Source organism: Pocillopora damicornis, chromosome 9, assembly GCF_964200805.1.
Source record: "Pocillopora damicornis chromosome 9, jaPocDami1.2, whole genome shotgun sequence".
NCBI lineage: Eukaryota > Metazoa > Cnidaria > Anthozoa > Scleractinia > Pocilloporidae > Pocillopora > Pocillopora damicornis.
The window spans coordinates 12,264,829-12,282,206 of NC_142678.1; the positions used below are offsets into that span (position 1 = coordinate 12,264,829).

Genomic DNA, 17,378 nt, shown 5'->3' on the forward strand with positions numbered 1-17,378 from the left:
AACTGCAAGGTTTCCTTATTACAGCCTTTTTGGGCCTAGTGAAGAATAAAAGTACCAGCAATTCTTACAAAAAATTTAATCTCACTGTTGTCCACTTAGCTCGACAATTTAAACTCGTTCTAAATTTATGACACTATCACAGTCAGTAAGCTCTATTGATAACGATTTCCACTTTATCTTGCCCGTGACTGTACAAGTCCAACACAAATACCATTCTTCGCTCTTTTAATTCCTCGTAAGCGTAATTTAAGAGCCTTTCCACAGGATATCTGTTTGGAAAGGCTCCCGTTGCCAAAGCGGTCACAAAAACGTCGCTTTCTCCACTTGCATCCTCCTTTGTCGTGGAATACTGGGGTAAAAATATCGCATTTACGATCGCTCGTCGATTGAGACCCGCTATCATAAGCCTCCAGTGACCTTCGGCGTTCACGAAGTCTTGCCGATCAGCAGTCGGTACTACTTCGACATCCGTGAGTCCTCGACTGCAAAGTTTTGGAAGAGTGTTTTCGTGCAAGCTTGGGTTCCACAATCCAAGAAAAGGTATGTCAGACGCTATGTGCGTCCACGATTGATCCATAATTCTGAATGGGTAGTATTTAACTACTTCGCTAGAAGCAGAAGAACTTGACGAATTTTTACCTCTCTTTCCTGACCGCTCAATGCCTTTTGAAACCTTTCCCCCCTCTCTACTTACACTGGTGGACGCTTGCTTTGTTGACACCGCTTTCCGTCTCGCTTTTTTTGGCGGATGAGCGAGTCGCTTTTTTGCTTTTCGTTTCTGATTGGAGATCATTTTCTCAGTACCAACTTTACGCGATCTCGTCTTGATTCGAACGTTCTTTGGACCACGATAAACTGGACGAAAGGATAGAACGACACCATTTGAAAGTAAAACAAGAAGAAAAATGTTTGAAATGTTTGCGCACAACCTAGGAGAACTGGGGCTAGGTACATCAGTAAAGTCGAAGCTTACTAGTAAATTCCCCATGGACAAAGAAATGCTGCGATAGAACAATTTTCAAGAGCGTGTCGAAAGTACTATGGATCTGCTTTGCTTTACTTCGCTATGTAGTAAGTTCAGAAAACTCATAGCGTCTTTAACAACAATCATTCAAAACCAATGCAAAAACGACATAATCATTCGCGTTTACGTTTGCCTCACGCATTTTGCTTGTTTTTATCTCTTGTAAAATTGTTCCTTTCCTCTGACTGGCTAATGTTATTTCCTCGGTTTGCATTTTATCACTCACTGAGTTGAATTCCTCGAATTAAGAACTTTCTAATATTTGATAAAATGAATCAGTAATTACCTTTCTTGCACTTCCTTCTGGGATTAATTCTTCTGGTGACGATGTGATATTCTTTGCTTGAATTTGCTTTCATTTCACTACTTGAAGGGGCTGAATCAACTTCAACTTCATACTCAGAATCGTCTTCGATCTCTGAATCCCATGCTATAGATAAACAAGAAGTTGTTATATCGTCGGTTGTATCTACCCCTCCACACACGTTATTAAGACAGGTTCTGTTGGCCTATCAAACAAGCAGTTGTTATATCGTCGATTGTATCTACCCCTGCACGCACGTTATTCAGACAGGTTCTGTTGGCCTATCAAACTTAAGTGTTTTGACAGCAAAACTTCGAGCCGTGCGAGATCTATCACTTGATTTCGTAATTCGGTGGATAGGGATACGACACATTTGAAATTTCTTCCTTGTGCGTTGCCAGCAGACGCCATTGCCGACAACCATCAACAAGCTCGAAAACCTTTCAAGTAAGCAGGCAACGTAAACTTTAACCCAAATGGAAGAAAACTTTGAAGTTTTGCTGTGCAAACATTGAAGTTTCATACGCCAACAGAAAATGTTTTCACCACGTGCAAGAAAGGCGTCGATGCAATCGATGATATCATTCCACGCACATGTAACATAATAACTGTGTTGGATAGATGAGCGTTCCAAGCATTTATTTCGAGGGGGAAGGGGAAGGGGTTTATTAAACTGATGAGCACAATAACAGAGTTTGTGTTCCATCTAAATCTCGATACGGCATGACCACAAGTTTGCTGAAAAACCACTGATCTCCTGTACTGTTTAAAAGATGTGCGTGATGTGGACAAACCTGTATTCGCGCTGCAATAAATCATTAGAACCCTCACAGAGAGGGAAAAAGAGATGGGGCATTCACTAATAAAGAGAGGATGGTAAATAGACAGCAGCGCTTATTTCAAATTTGCTAGGAAAAAAGCTAATTTGAAGGGAGGAGGAGCTTGTGAAACAATGACATGAAAAAATGGCTGAAGTTTAGCCTCGTTGATTCTTTTTGGGGATGGGGAAAGTGAGTATATGGATATCCAGTTACCAGTAGTCTCCATTCAAGAAAATGTAGAGAAATGAGATTTTGCAGATATCCAACCTTAATATGTTATCTGAACAAACTTGACCTTACTTCCCTTGTTTCCACTGTCAAAAGACAGTTCTATGAGTCTGGTGTTGTCAGAACTGCAGGAACACTATTTTCACGTTGAACAAAAAATGACGTTTGGAACACTTAGCTGTATCACTCCTTGTTACTCACTATGAGAATTTTGTGCTTCCACATTAAGCACAAAAGAAACAAAATGCTAACATCAATCCACTCTAATATTTTAATATATTAACAATTAAAACTAAAGAGAGCATAATTAGCATTCAAATTCATGAGTTTAACACAGGTGGGATGCATGTGCAAGAAAAATCATGTCTGACTAAATCTCTTTTAGTCCAAACTTCTTCAGAGTTTCATAATTTGAATTAAATGTTTAATCACTTACTTTTCTCTCGTCCATTTTGTGTTATATTGGATGTCTTCTTTCTCATCTTTAAAGAATTAGAACCAGACCTGCTGGTTTGGCTGCTTGAAGGAATTGATCCATTTTCATCTGAAAGAAAAGAAACAAAACACTACTCTTTGTTACAATTCCCATGTCTTTCTCACAAAATGACTAATGCATGATGTGAGCAATAGTGGGCTGCGTGTGAAAACACAATCTGGTACTTGAACCAAAGTGTGCCAATCTCTTCTGTACCCTGTCCTTTGAGCCATCACATTTCCCAACTTGCACAATAACTTTAATTATAATAGATTTGAGTCAAAAGCTGAACAGAACAGGATAAAAAAACTTGTGAACAAAATAATAGTTTTCTACTAACCATACTGGCCAGTGAAAGTGGATTCCCTGATGGTTTTGTCACTGTGGCAGGTCTCACAAAGCTGGTAACAGCTGATCTCCCCAGATGACTGCCACGAACTTTCTTCATTGCTTACTGCAGGAACAAACTCCAGGGCTACAACTATGCCCTGAATGTGCAGCCGTAAGTGTTCTCTGAAATGAACCTCTCTCAGAATAAACCCAAGGTTAACTGTAGTTATTAGACCCATTGGTGCCTCAGGAGAAAATGTTCTCTTGTACAAATCAAGAGACTCAGGGAGGGGTGGAAAGTCATAGTACCCACCCACACAAGACTTTCTGAGAAGCTGTTTAGCATCTGTAGTTTGACGCCATCTGATGACTTCATTTACAGCTTCCGCTTCAGTAAAGGGTTTGTCTTTCACATCCAATGGCTGTCTCAAAAGGTAAACCTGTGATTCTCTAGTTGTTGTAAGGTAGCATAATTTGCGGTGTTTCGATGCCTGAGCCTCAATTTTAAGCAGCATTCGTGCACAAACGAGAACCGTTCCTGGTGTGATGGCATCAAAGACTTGGGGTTGTGAGGAAGCATAAAGATGGAGAATAAATGGCACAGAGCTTGTACCTAAAGTACAAATGGAGAACTACTCAGTCAAACAAGAAATGTTATACTCGTGTCAGATTGGAGTACTGTCTATAACAGTTTAACAAAGCTGTGGTTTAAGAAGAACCACTAAGTGCCTAAGGGTAGTGATGTAATAAATTCAGCTGTTTCACAATCAAGGGTACATTTTTGAGGTCAGGAATGGGTCAAAAATATAATTTCATGTTTTAAGAAATAAAAGTAATCTGTAGGTAGCTTTATTCCCTGAGTGTACCATCCTGAAATATCTTTGCACAAACTGCCTTACTTCCATTTAAAGAGGTCACTTTAGAATGACCTTTAAGGGGGGTATGGACACTACATTCTTCATTTCTGATACATTCTTCATGTAAAATTTTGTCTATAATGCATCTAGTTTTCACATGTCCCTATGGTAAGCGATGTAGGAGCACTATTTGTGACAGAAAAACATTTATCTTTCAATTTTAATTACATCAACAGAAATTTATTTGGAAAACTATAATGTAACTACAAAAGCAGTGGAAAATATTCAATGAAAGCAACAAACATTCAATCCTATACAGTGAAAACAGTTTTCTCATTTTGTTTTTCCATTTCCTCAAACCTCTTGTTTCATATTTTTATGTGCTTCCTTTTATTAGCATTTTTTCTGGCTTCTCGTTTCTTCACCACTGATGATCTACCAGGTTTGGCCTACTGTGTTAGCTGGGATTCCTTTATCTTCTCCCTAAAAATTTTCGTCTCAAGCTTTTTTTCTCTCTCTTTCTGCCTTCTTAATAAATGCTGGTGCTCAAGGTACTCCTTCCTTGCCTGTCTACTCTTTTTCTTTCTTTCTTTCTCTATCTTTCTGATGTGCTTCAGCAAGACAGACAGGGTCTTCCTTAATTCTTGCCCTTTGCCTTTGCTTCTTAAGTGTAGCATTTTTTTACCACATAATCCATAATTCTTCCAAATTGTGACCAATTTCCACAATTCTTTTTTCATTTTGTTCAACACAACCCCATACTATGTCATAATACATTTCCTGCTTGTTAGCAGTTTAAAAATAAAAGCATGTAACATCACACAAGGAAAAAGGGTTCCCTTGATTATGAAACAACTGAGTAATAAAATATTCAAGTTGTACAAGTTGCTAAACAATAAAAGGTAGTCACCCTTAACAGACAATTTCCAGTAGAACACAACCCCAATTAGTCTATAATTATAAACACCTAGCTGTACTAATCAACCTGAAGTTCTGACAAAAAGAAGGAAGAAAAACTAACTCTTTATAAATTTTGTAACCAAGCTAGAGTGAACATACATGTACAGTAACTTAGGCAAATACAGCAAAAGAGACTGCCTTGCATCCTCTTACCATCTAGCAGGTGCACCCATTTACTGGTCCAGAAAGACGACTTGTTCCCCTTTCTTTTTCTGCTGTCTCGGCTGACAAACATCACAACTCCCACAACATCACATATTAAGCCTGAACAGTAGTTTGCAAGTGACCTCCGTTCAATAAATCTGCAAGAAACTCATCAGAAACAAAAAAATTGCTTATCTCTGGGCATTGGATTGTTGCAGTGGCTAGATGTAAACAGAATAAATTTCCTGCCAATCATACACAAACACATTTATCAGTTTGTTATGTTGTTACCAAAACAAGAATTAACAATAAACTATGATGAATGATGTGTGTTGTGGATAGTGTTGACGATTAGTTGACCAACAGTCCACTGATATCTGATTTATAGTTGACTGATTGTTGACAGAGCCTCTTACAAATAGTTAGCTGCAGTCTTGGTTGAGATTTCAACCGACTATTCCAAAAGATTTTGCCAACCATTGTCATTAGAGGTATGTTAATGAATATCGCACTACTGCAAAAAAAAACCTAACAGATCAAAGAAAGGGTCACGATGAAAAAAAATTTCAAAGAGTATTTTATAATTTCTTTTTTCCATCTAGTTTTAAACATTTCTCACCTATAGGGTACACCAGGTAACCTCCATCCTGGTCCAAGCTCGTTCGGTGCCAGTTTATATACTTCTGCTGTTGGGTTAGTAGGATTCACAGATATCTCGATGCTCGTGGAAGCACTTGTATTGTAGACTGCGTTACTTCTTTGATTGAACCTTCGGTTTATACGGTAATTCAAGAGGGCCACAATGTCTCCTACGTGTAGATAGTTATACAAAAGCACGCAAAACGAACTCCAAATGCAAACAGAAACCGTCGCAGTGCGATCCTCAAGTTCAAGGTACGCTTGATAGGGATACCTTCTCTTCTCGTCCGAAGCTTTTCCGTAGTGATTCAGCCTAGTTTTGCTAACCACTCTCCCAATAAGTGCTGGAAATGGACGCGGAAGAGCTTTCCAAAACATATTAAGATCATGAATTGTGATTGCATTGGTTATAGGGTTGACAAGCTGCAAATCTGGAGCACTAAACCACCTCTCTCCAAAGCAGTCTTCGTCGTTCCATAACGGCAAATAATAACCGCGAGAAGCTGCCAGTGGTATTTCTTGCTTTTCATTAGGTGCTGCATCTTCGCAAAATTGGATTTCCTCTCGGACTACACCACAATTCTCTGAGGCCAAATTTAAAATTTGAATATTTTGAAGAATGACGAAAGGTACTTGTTCCAACGATTCTTCGTCGATCAAAGAACTCCATTCGGTGACAGTCACAACAGAGTTTTCTCGCAGTTTGTTCTCGTAAACCAGCGAATTTAAAGAGGTTGACAACAAGCATTTCGTCTTGTAACGACCATCAGTAATGACAATGTCGAAAGCATCAGTAAAATCAGGGTCTAGAATTGGAAAGCTCCTATCAACAATGTATCTGAAGATGTCCAAGACTTTCACCGTAAATACTTCCCGCATTTCATCTCTGCCTGCAATGGTTTTTATCCGTGAAATACAGCCGGGAGTAAGCATCTTCAACTGAATTGATACTTGAACGTTTGGATGGAGTCCAACGCCATTCCTCCTTTTCAAACGACCTCATACCCAGGCCGACGTCAGACACTATTACGCGTCACGAATAACGCCTGGATAAAAGCGTTTCGTGACACTCGGCTCGACTTAGTCTTCATCAACATCGACGCAAATGTTGTAAACAAAGAAATTATGGCTCGTATCGTTGAATGTGTTCCAAATTTCTCCGAAGGACGAAACAAAGAGGTGATCGACGCCATAGCACAAGCTATTGCTTCTGTTGATGGTTGTTCACTTCTTGACGTGGATCCAGGCGTGTCCACAAACAGGACTGTTTACACATTTGTCGGTTCGCCTGAGAGTGTGGTGGAAGGAGCTTTGAATGGAGCAAGAATGGCAATGCAGTTGATTGACATGACAAGTCACCAAGGTACTGCTATTTGTTTGGTTTAAGTTTTTTTTTTTATCGTGAATGTAAAGCGAATAGTAATTATTAATTTTGAGTATGAAGTGTCAAAAAATGATCGCGTGAACCCTTAATTCCCAGAAGTGATTAACTAAAAACTTCTCCCTATAATATCCATACATAATTCAACAAGCAGGTAATAAGAATACTCAAACTTATCAGGTAAAAGTTTATATCTTGATGTGATACCCATTTCTTCCCACTAATTTACAGATGTGCAGCAGCTAAAGGGGAGAATTGACAATCATATCTTGGGAATTGAAGGGTTGAAAATTATTTCTATATTGTAGCAAGTCATATTAAGAGTTTCTTCATTTCCTGTCCAGATTAATTGAGAAAATGTTTAAAAAATAAAGTGGCATTGATCCTACAATCTTGAATTGATGCTTGTAGAATATAATGCATACATTTACAGAGTGAGATTGTTTTAGGTCCAAATAAACTCGCTCACAATCATAGATGCGGGTATGTATAATTAATGAGGTTTATAGACAAACCTCGCCTTTTCTATCAGTGACCATTACAATCTGATACTAGTTTACTGGATGTAATAATTTTCAAAATTCTCTATGCAATTTAAATATTTCTTAAAGTATCAGCAAGTGCCATTTGAATTCTATTTGTTGCACATACAATCTGAAATTGCACATGTTTTCTTTGTGATCTCTCTCTCACAGGTAAAACCTGTCAAGCAACTTTATAAGAGTGAGGAGGGGGAAGGGAGTAGTGGAGGAGGAGTGGTGAAACATGTAGCTACCTAAGGGGCGAACTGTCAGGAAATCTGTCTTAGAAAATATATGGCAAAATTCTGGAATGGGGGAGGGGGTGAAGGGAGACCTTTGTTGAGCTTGAAGCTTGTCAAGGGGAAGTATGAATACTCTCATTTGTTCTATTTCAACAGGAAATGGATAACTTTTGGTGATGTTGACAAATATTGGCTCTCACAGGACTAAACTTGTTACAATTTATATTATTTTATCATGATTAGGAGTTTCCTGTTATCTTAAAATAGAAGCACTTTTATTTCCAGGAGAACACAAAAGGCTTGGTGCCTTAGATGTCTGCCCCTTTATTCCTGTCCAGGGTGTAACTATGGATGACTGTGTTCAGTGTGCAAAAGTATTTGGAGAGAGAGCAGCTATAGAGCTTGGAATACCAGGTATCTCAAAATTTCTATAACAAATTGATATTATGAGATATACTGTGAGTTGCCTGAGATGGATTGTTAATGATAGTTTGATAACAATAGTTGCTATGAGCAAATTGTCAATCAACTCTTAAATTTTGAAGTCAAAGTTGTATAGCTGTAAATGTACACTGAATATAAACCTGAACATCACAGTCTAATGATTTCCAAAATGTTCTACACAAATTTTGTAAGGTGCTGATAAGGGGAATTTGTTTAACAATCAAGAGTTTCTTTAGTTGTTGATCATTTCCTTCATTCTCATGACCTTTACAATGTGTTATTCAGGGATGATATTACAAGAAGAAATTATTGCTAAGTCACTTTTAGGGGTAAAAAAATAAGGGTTGATAAAGTGAGAACAGAAAATCAGAAAACAAAGTAAATTTGAAAGACTTGATTTTCTGGAAGGAAACCTTGCTAAGAAAGTTTTTAATTATTTCCTTTTAGTATATTTGTATGGATATGCGTCTAATACAGAACATCGAAAAACTGTCCCTCAAATTAGGGCAGGGGAGTATGAAGGACTTGCTGAAAAGGTAACTCCACCTTACAACTTGAAATGTTACACTGTGCTTATATCTTAAAATAAGATCTAAACTATCCCACTATATATTAAATAGTATACATGTAAATCTGAACTAGATTATTGTAAGAAATATTTTTATGCCTATTTAAGTAAAATGAGGTAACCTTTTGACTGACTTGTATGTCTATGAACCATCTTAGGAAAAAAAGTCATATTTGTATAGTTATTATATCAAGCCTTGGTGTTCTATGTATGATGCAAGAGTTTATCTGTCCATTAAAGGGGAACTGAGGCTTAAAATTTTAATTTTTTTGCATTCATTTCTAGTTTTCTATTATGCTGTATACAATGTTTCTTAGAGCTTCTTGAGTAATTTTGAGATGTGTCTGAGAAAAAGTTGACCCTGCAGGAAATTATGAAATTGAAGGCAACCAGAAAAAGCACCACCTGTTTTAAACTCTTCTACTCCCAAGATCTTCTTAATAATTAACCGTACCATTGCCATTCAATTCTTTTGATAGTAGTTTGGAGAATTTGGTTTGGGATATTTATTTCCATTTTTTTCTGCTTGATATTGTATTGATAACACATCCCAATTTAAAAACCTACTTCACCAATTGAAAATGGACAGGATACTTTATGTATCTTAGTTCCTGAATGAACCAATCAGATCTCAAATACATTTTTAATGAGATCTTTAGGGAATAAATTACTGTGTCACTCATGGGAGTTAATGAAAAATGAACTCAAGTCATATGTCATCCAATAGATTAAAAAACCAGAGTGGAAGCCAGACTTTGGTCCAGTTGAGTTCCTTCCTACCTGGGGAGCTACCATTGCAGGAGCAAGGAAGTTCTTGATTGCTTACAATATTAACATTTTGGGAACAAAAGAGCAAGCTCACCGACTGGCACTGAATCTGAGGACACAAGGCAGAGGTCCCGATCAGGTGAAAATTATGTGAGATTTTTTTTTCCATTTAATTTTGATTTTACCTAACTTACAGACTGTACTTCCTGTCATTTGATGCCTGAGCAAGTTGTATTTATGAATTACATTGAGTTTATCTACATCTCATTCACCTTTGTTAATGAGATTGTTCTGATTGTTCACAGTCATTGTAACTTAATTTAAGACTGAAATGTGGGTCCCCCCTATACTTTTTATGTGAAGTGTGATTGGGCAATTTTTTTTCTCATGAATAGTGATTTCAATGGACTTTTTTAATTCTTTAATCGTGATTAAAGATGATAGATCTTTTGAAATCCACAAGAAAAATTTTCTTATTTAAATGTGAATTAGGAGTTTAATTAAACATGATTTGTGAACCAGCCATTTTATCATTTTGAAAATGTGCCTATTGTTCTCGAACAGCTGTGACTAGGTTTAGATTTCATTGAAAGACCACTAATGATTTTCGAACAAATAAGATAAGACATTACATCATTCTTTATCACGACTTATGTGACTGAGTTTTAATTTACAAAGTGGTATATTGGCAGTATGAGGGAACTTCTGAAATATCTTTGAAGACAAAGCCTTCTTCACAGGTGTAGCCAGGATTTTTCATTGAGTGATGAGAGGGGGGATCACATGTGTTGAACAGAGGGCTCTCCAGTGTTTGCCACCTGAATATTGTAGGTTTTTTGCTAAAAAAAAGGCTCACAAGGGGAGAGGAACACCCCAGGATCCCCACCCCCTTAGCTATGCGTATGCTTCAGCAGTGTAATCATGCAAAGATATTGACAGAATGACAGAGCAGAGGTGATACTTGCAAATTGAAACATTCTGAAGAATGCCTGATAACCCGTTTAAGATGTACATGTCACATTCACAATGATTAGATTGGTAAGCGTTGTCTTTGACAAATGCATATTGACTGTTGTGGTTACTATGGCTCTGGTTTTATGACTCTGAGTCAAAGAGCTGAGCTTTAAGTTTGGAGATACAAACAATGAAAAACAGTATATTCTTTGTTGGGCAAGAGAAATGAAATGAAAAAGTGAAACATTACCAGATAAATGTTCAACTTTTGAATGTTTCTCTTATTCACAACAGCCAGGTCGCCTTTCTGAATGCCAAGGCATGGGCTGGTATTTGGAAGAAGCAAATATAGCACAAGTGTCTTTAAATCTTCTGGACTATCGTCAAGCTGGTATGCACACTGCCTTTGAAGAATGTGTGAATGATGCAAGGGTATGGACTGGTGCAATCAGTTGTTTTTTGATCCTGTTAATTTGGCACTGACATTATCTTTAAAGTTTCATGACACTGTGAAAATTATTGACCATAGAATACTAAAAAAAAAAAAAGCTGAAATGGAGGCGATATTTATCTAATGATCCTATGCTATCAGTATGCAGGAAGTTTGTCACAAGGGTCCTAGTTATGAGTTTCAGACCTATAGCTCAGTGGTGGAGTTTCCAAAGTACTAATCAGAACGTCCTAGGTTTGGCTACTATTGGGAGCACTTGTGTTCTTTCTCTCCAACTATTGCCTGTTTAATTCACTAAATAACATCATCTTTCACCTGAAAAACTAGGCTTCAAATTTATCATCTTCTCTATGCAAAAGCATCACATTCAACATTCTTTACCTAGCAGTATGTAGGTAGTGTGTCATGATGGACATATTTAAACAGCCTAGCCAACCACAAGTCTCTTATTATTGGTAGCTCAGTGGTAGAGCATTTGAAGAACTAATCAGGAACTCCTAGGTTAGACTCCTATTTAGAGCACTTGGAGTTTCTTTTCTCCATGTATGCCTTTATCATTCACTGAAGAACATCATTTATCACTTGATAATTATCCAGTGGTCTGAAGTGAATAACTGTGATTATTGAAAGTGGGCTCCTTTCATTTGTTATTCCTTTCTTTTAAGTTTTTTGTTTGTATTTTTATTTGTTTGTTAGTTTGTTTTGCCTTTTGTGTTTAAAGAAAATTGGGCAATCCCAAACAGGTGGAAAGGCCCATCTTACCAGAGGTTGCGATATAATTACAACTACTTGTAATTAAGAGTTTACAATATCTAAAAAAGAAATTTTGAACAGCAGACAATTTCGGAACCGACTTGTTCTCACAACAAAGTAAGGGAGATTGAATTAACTGCAGAAGGGTATTGTCATTTCTTTGTAGGAACTGAAGCTTGCTGTTTGTGGATCTCAGATTGTGGGTCTTGTTCCCCTGGAAGCCATGTTATTGACAGCTGACTTCTACATTCAGAAAGAAAATCTTTTTATTGTAGGTGAAGATCAAAAAATTCGTTTGGTAGGTAGCTAAACATGATATTTTGAAATTTGATATGTAGGCAGAGCTTGTGGGAGGTAAAGTTGAAATCCAGCTTGCCCTTTGGACTGGTATTTACAATTGGCCTATCTTGGGCTAAAGTAGACAGTTTGGAACCGGTTTTGTAGTGAAAACAGAATCCTACACAATCAAAACGCTGTAAAAAATCACTACATCCAAATTAATACAAAAGCTAGTGTAGGCAAGGTTTAGGGGAAGGTCTTCAAACCATAAGCAATTTTATAATCACTGGATTGCAGAAAACCTACCTCCAATTTGCATCTCGTTTAATGATGCGTAGTGTTCATTTTTGTATGCCTTGAAACATTTTTTTGCCATTTATAGGTGATAGAGAGACTAGGATTGAACTCAATCACTCCATTTGATCCTAAAACAAGAATAATCGAGTGAGTACAATTTGTGAAATACGCACATGAAGAACCATGTGTTTTTGAGTGGACATGTTGGTTGCAATTGATAAAACTGTTATAACAGTAATAGGAAACACGACCCTGATCAGCTGGCGGCTTATTGGGTATTACTTACATTGATTGAAGGGTGAAAATGAAAGCGAAAACGAGGGGTGAGCTTTATACGGTATGTAAGTATGTAAGGTGCTTTGTGAGTTGTTCTAAGGGAGGTACAGTTTTTGGTTTAGTACACCAATTGCATTCCATTCCTTGAATCCCATCAACAAACTGAGTCACTGAGCCGCGTGTTTTTGGCACAGTGTTGAATCCTTCTCTTTCGCCTAATCGCATTCCTTATTTAAATCTACTGTCAGATACATGGTTGGTGATGTAGAAGATGGACCTCTCGTGTCGATGCCTTTCCGACAGTTTATCTACAGCTTAGGATCTCGATCATCAGCTCCAGGGGGAGGATCCGCATCTGCGGCGATTGCTGCTATGGTACGTCTTGCAAACAGTGATTGGTCGATTGAATGTATTATTAAGTTAATTCCTGTTTCATCCTGAGAAAACAGGGCATAGTCTCCCTCTCCTGTCTTCCATTACTTCATGGTTAGCGCTACTGATGGAGCTGAAATCTAAAGAGTCATCATTCTCATCATCATCGTTTATCTGCCTTTAGAAGGCGAGCAGACCTAGGAAGCCACCGGGTTTATGGGGAGGCCTCCTCACTTACAACAATATATTTAATAAAGAACAAGTGCTGCGAATGTGCCGCTCGGCTAATTCAGTGTTTATTTAAGTGAATTAAAGTAAGTAAAAGTAAAAAACTCGTCTTAAAGCTAAAAAGATTTGATGAACGAGTGCCTGAAACAGGAAGAGAGTTCCAAATTTTAGGACCTTGGTAGAGGAATGTAAATTGCTTGAGATTTTTCGGAAAGCGTGGTGAAGGAGAACAACTGAAGGAAAAAAGATGCGCGTAAGATTGTGAGTCCCAATCACAACTAAAGAACTGAAGATCGTTGGAGTATTGAGACATGCTTTGGTTTATTAATGAAAAGTAGCTGCCAAATACTTTTTAAACATATTGGTGTTTGTTATTATCAAGGCGATTCGAACCGTGCAAAATTGAAAAACGTGGCGCGACATTGATGATAGTTACAGCAATTCAGTTGAAATCGCACTGATAAGGTTCACACTGATTCTTGGTAGAGCCAGCTTTTCGATGGCCTCGACTCCCTGCTTATGTTAACATTCAACTTTAACTTAAAGGGTAAAGTCGGGAAAGGGCATATTTTTTAATGATCCCAGAGGCTCTTCGTTGTTCTTCTTTGTTGTTTAAAATTTATTGTTTGAATTTGTTTGTTTATTTGTTTTTGGCAGGGCGCTGCACTGGCGACTATGGTTGGCTGGCTATCGTACGGAAACAAGAAATTCGAAGCGTTGGATTCACAGATGAGGACACTTATTCCTCCACTAAGACAAGCAATGTTTGATTTAATTCCAATGATTGATGCGGACACCAATGCATTCAGTGGATTCATGGTAAATTTGAATTTATATTATGTTCGCGCTCTTTTACAAGTCGTATCCTTGGCTGTACTCGTTTGTACTCGACCGCTCTTGTGTGTTCTCGACGGCTCTCGTGTGCTCTCAAAAGCTGTTATGTACTCCCGACAGCTCTCGTATCCTTTTGTCAATTTACGAGTACTTTCATTTACTCTTTCGTCCTTTCATCAACTGACACACACTCTTCTATTTGTATCCTGCTCAAATTAATGAAAAGCAACGAGATTCGCTCATTTATGGCTCATATGCCCTTGTGTTGATGATAGTCAATGCAAACGAATGAAAATATGTCACAAGTCTCACGTTGTTTTTCTTCTTCGACAAAGCTGATTCCTTTTTTCCTCTAATCTTCGGAGTTCAATCTTTACGACATGTTGAAAGGGAAATTAAATGAGCAATGTTGGGGATACTTGAATAATTGCAATAATGGGGACAAAAATTCATCGTTTTCTACAAGAGGAACAGCCTAGCTACATGATTGTTTCTTTATGAGAGGATCGTATTTCTGTTTAAAATATTTGAATTTACCTTCTTCAAATTTATGATGAATTTTCAACTTTTCAGGAAGCGAAGAAACTTTCAAAAACTACTCCTGAAGAAGAGGAAATGTAAGATTTTAAAGGTTCTGTACTGTTGGTATTACCTATATTAACTTTTATTAGAATTCATTGATTTGAAATCATCGATACGAAATTGCAAAAATGCCAACAGTTAAAAGAGGAAGACCCATCTGCAAGGGAAGACAATGAAGGAGGTCTCATTTTCAGTACAAGTGCAATTCTTTGTGTTCCTAACCAAGCGGCATAATAAAACTGGCCTTTCCTTGGCAGCTAAACCTGTACTAGAGATCATCGTGTTTCGAACAACTCAACCTGATATTTTTAGCTCGAACGTCTATTGACATGACCCTGAGCGATCGTAGGTCTTGATATTAATGTTGGATACTATCTTTATCAACATCAAGCACCATTGTTGCTGCAGACTGTTTGGCATAGATATCTGCTAGCGATATTCTAAAGCTCCTCAACCAGTTCTTATTGCTTTGCGTCTTTCGATAATTTGATGACTTTTGAAATGCCGCTGTTGGTGTCTTATTACACCTGTAGACCTTGCTACTGCCCGTACAAGCAATGAAAAACTTGCAGCATGTTTTTTAGGAATGAATTTTGGACCTATAACTGCAATATTGTTGTTATTTTTGTGTGGTATTTCAGACGTGAGAAGGCATTGCAAGATGGGCTCAAATCCGCTGTTCAGGTCCCTCTTAATGTTATCAAAACAGCTACCAAGGTGTGGAATCCGATGGTAGAGCTTGCTAAAATTGGAAATATCAATAGCAAGTCTGATCTGCAGGTAGGGAGTAAAATACTTGTATGAGAACATGTCTAGTAGTGCGGATGTACGCATGTCCATCTGCCCTTTCTGGGCACTCTCATCTTACTTTTCGTTTGAAATAATGGACATTGGGGTTGAGTGGATGGCACAGTTATGCATATCTATGTCTTCCTCGAAACTGAAAGTAGTGCTACCCTTTCTGGCTACATAAAAGTTTAGTTTGCGGAACTCCTTTTCCCGTTTTTAATGTTAGATGAGAGCAAGATGCAAACTTTTGTCATATTGAGATGGGCCTGGTCGGAATACACAAAGCAGAGTTTCACAATCCCCGGCTGTGACCATTGTTGGAGGTACAACGTAGGAGTGGTATATGGGCGCTGGACTTAGGTGCCCTGGTAACAGAACGGAGTATCTGACGAGAATTTATTATATGTTTTGCTTCATAGGTTGGGGCTCGAAGTCTGGAGACAGCCGTGTGGGGCGCATTCTACAACGTGAAGATTAACTTAGAGGACATAAGTGATGAAACTTTTAACAAAGAAGTAAGTAATATGCGCTCTCAACCATCAGCACTTATTAGTATTAAATTGTCACTGACAGTCAACTCAAAGTGATTTCCAAACACACAGGTTAAGAGAGACTGCTATTGTGTCTCTCAGTTAGTGCGTGCGTTATAGTTTGTCACTTCAGCGACACGGCCCGCTGAAATCAACAGTTTGTTTGAGTTGAAAACTTTCCCCTCTTTTTAAACCTAGATGATGAATATCTTAAAAACCTCGTTTTCTTGGTCTGTATTAAAAATTACGGAACCACGTTTATTCCATATTCAGTCCGAAACTTTCAGTAAGCAGGTGAAACTCGGTTAGCAAGAGGCATAAAGAAACATAGAATGGCTAAGTTAGATTAAATTACAATAAACTTAACCACCTGGGGACAAGTGAGCCTGTCTTTTCGTGGTCGAAGATGCGCTTTATTCCATTGAAATTACCATTATTTTACGCGGTAGGTTCTTCACGAAGCGGAATCCTCTTTGGAAATTGCACAAGAAAAATGCAAGGAAATCTTACAGATCCTAGAGGAAAGAAAGTAAACAACAACCCTGTGTAATAGAATGAGACTGGGGTGTGATGGTCAAGAGAGCGAAAGGATTTAACGCACCCAACTTCAAACTGGGACAAGGAAGATATTTGGCTGTTCTTATTGATTTGGTGAATGTACTTCTACTCCTTTCCTCCACATCTGCGTTGGGCTTGCTTCGTTGCAAAATATACATATTGATAATCGTGGGATCGTTTAAAGAGAATTATCATTGAGTAAAAAAATTATGGTCAAATTTTTAAGTTATTATCTTAGGCACCGTGTTCGAGTGGATAAAATCCGTTAAACGTAAAAAGTTTAAGGTAAGAGTTTTCAAGCTCTCAATAAAATAAGGAGTTGTGTTTTGAATTGATAAAAATGTTCTAATGAAATAATAGTATCGTTTTTATGGAAATTTTGTACACCTGCCAACGACACAATTAAATTTATGCTTCCTAAACACTGGTCTCGCTTAAAAACTCGTCTTTAAGTTGTTTCGATTAAATTCACTTTAAAGTCAGATGTGAAAAGTAAAACTATTTCGCTTTATTTATGCTGGTGCAACTTGCTTATCTCAAAAACTATTTATAAAACTCTCTAGAATACACAATTTGTCGTGTCTTTCCGCGATGAGCTTAGCCAGAAGATGTTATGGGAATGTCAAGGAAAAACGCCTAGACGTTCGAAAGCGGCTTTGGCAAATCTGAGTAAAATTTTTTACTTTTTCCGACCGAGGACATAATTGTATGTCATATTTTAGACAACATTTGCTCCATGATTTACTCCTTCCCACACTCCTCCTCATTT

At 37.8% G+C, this 17,378-nt stretch overlaps 2 protein-coding genes across 4 annotated transcripts; one reads left to right on the forward strand and one right to left on the reverse strand.

Annotated features, from left to right (window-relative positions):
- Nucleotides 1-61: 61 nt before the first annotated feature.
- LOC113676522 (RPA-related protein RADX) lies at nucleotides 62-6,715 on the reverse strand. 2 transcript variants are annotated; one of them, XM_027193185.2, is made up of 6 exons: nucleotides 5,763-6,715; nucleotides 5,153-5,301; nucleotides 3,193-3,795; nucleotides 2,814-2,921; nucleotides 1,311-1,454; nucleotides 62-855 (listed from the first exon to the last, which is right to left on the reverse strand). In XM_027193185.2, the coding sequence occupies exons 1-6, from the start codon at nucleotides 6,713-6,715 to the stop codon at nucleotides 143-145; spliced, it is 2,670 nt and encodes an 889-aa protein (XP_027048986.2). In that variant the 3' UTR covers nucleotides 62-142. The 2 variants fall into 2 exon arrangements, with proteins under 2 accessions (XP_027048986.2, XP_027048985.2); XM_027193184.2 differs by having other exon boundaries at nucleotides 62-888.
- A 30-nt stretch (nucleotides 6,716-6,745) lies between these two features.
- LOC113676526 (formimidoyltransferase-cyclodeaminase) lies at nucleotides 6,746-17,031 on the forward strand. Of its 2 annotated transcripts, none has more exons than XR_016179757.1 (13): nucleotides 6,746-7,145; nucleotides 8,212-8,340; nucleotides 8,818-8,906; nucleotides 9,666-9,845; nucleotides 10,955-11,092; nucleotides 12,031-12,162; nucleotides 12,526-12,587; nucleotides 12,965-13,091; nucleotides 13,974-14,135; nucleotides 14,724-14,781; nucleotides 15,374-15,512; nucleotides 15,941-16,036; nucleotides 16,501-17,031. XR_016179757.1 is itself a non-coding variant. In XM_027193188.2 (13 exons), exons 1-13 carry the CDS (start codon nucleotides 6,746-6,748, stop codon nucleotides 16,582-16,584), a joined length of 1,782 nt encoding a protein of 593 aa, XP_027048989.2. In that variant the 3' UTR covers nucleotides 16,585-17,031. The 2 variants fall into 2 exon arrangements, 1 of the variants encoding a protein (XP_027048989.2); XM_027193188.2 differs by having other exon boundaries at nucleotides 14,724-14,767.
- Nucleotides 17,032-17,378: the final 347 nt, after the last annotated feature.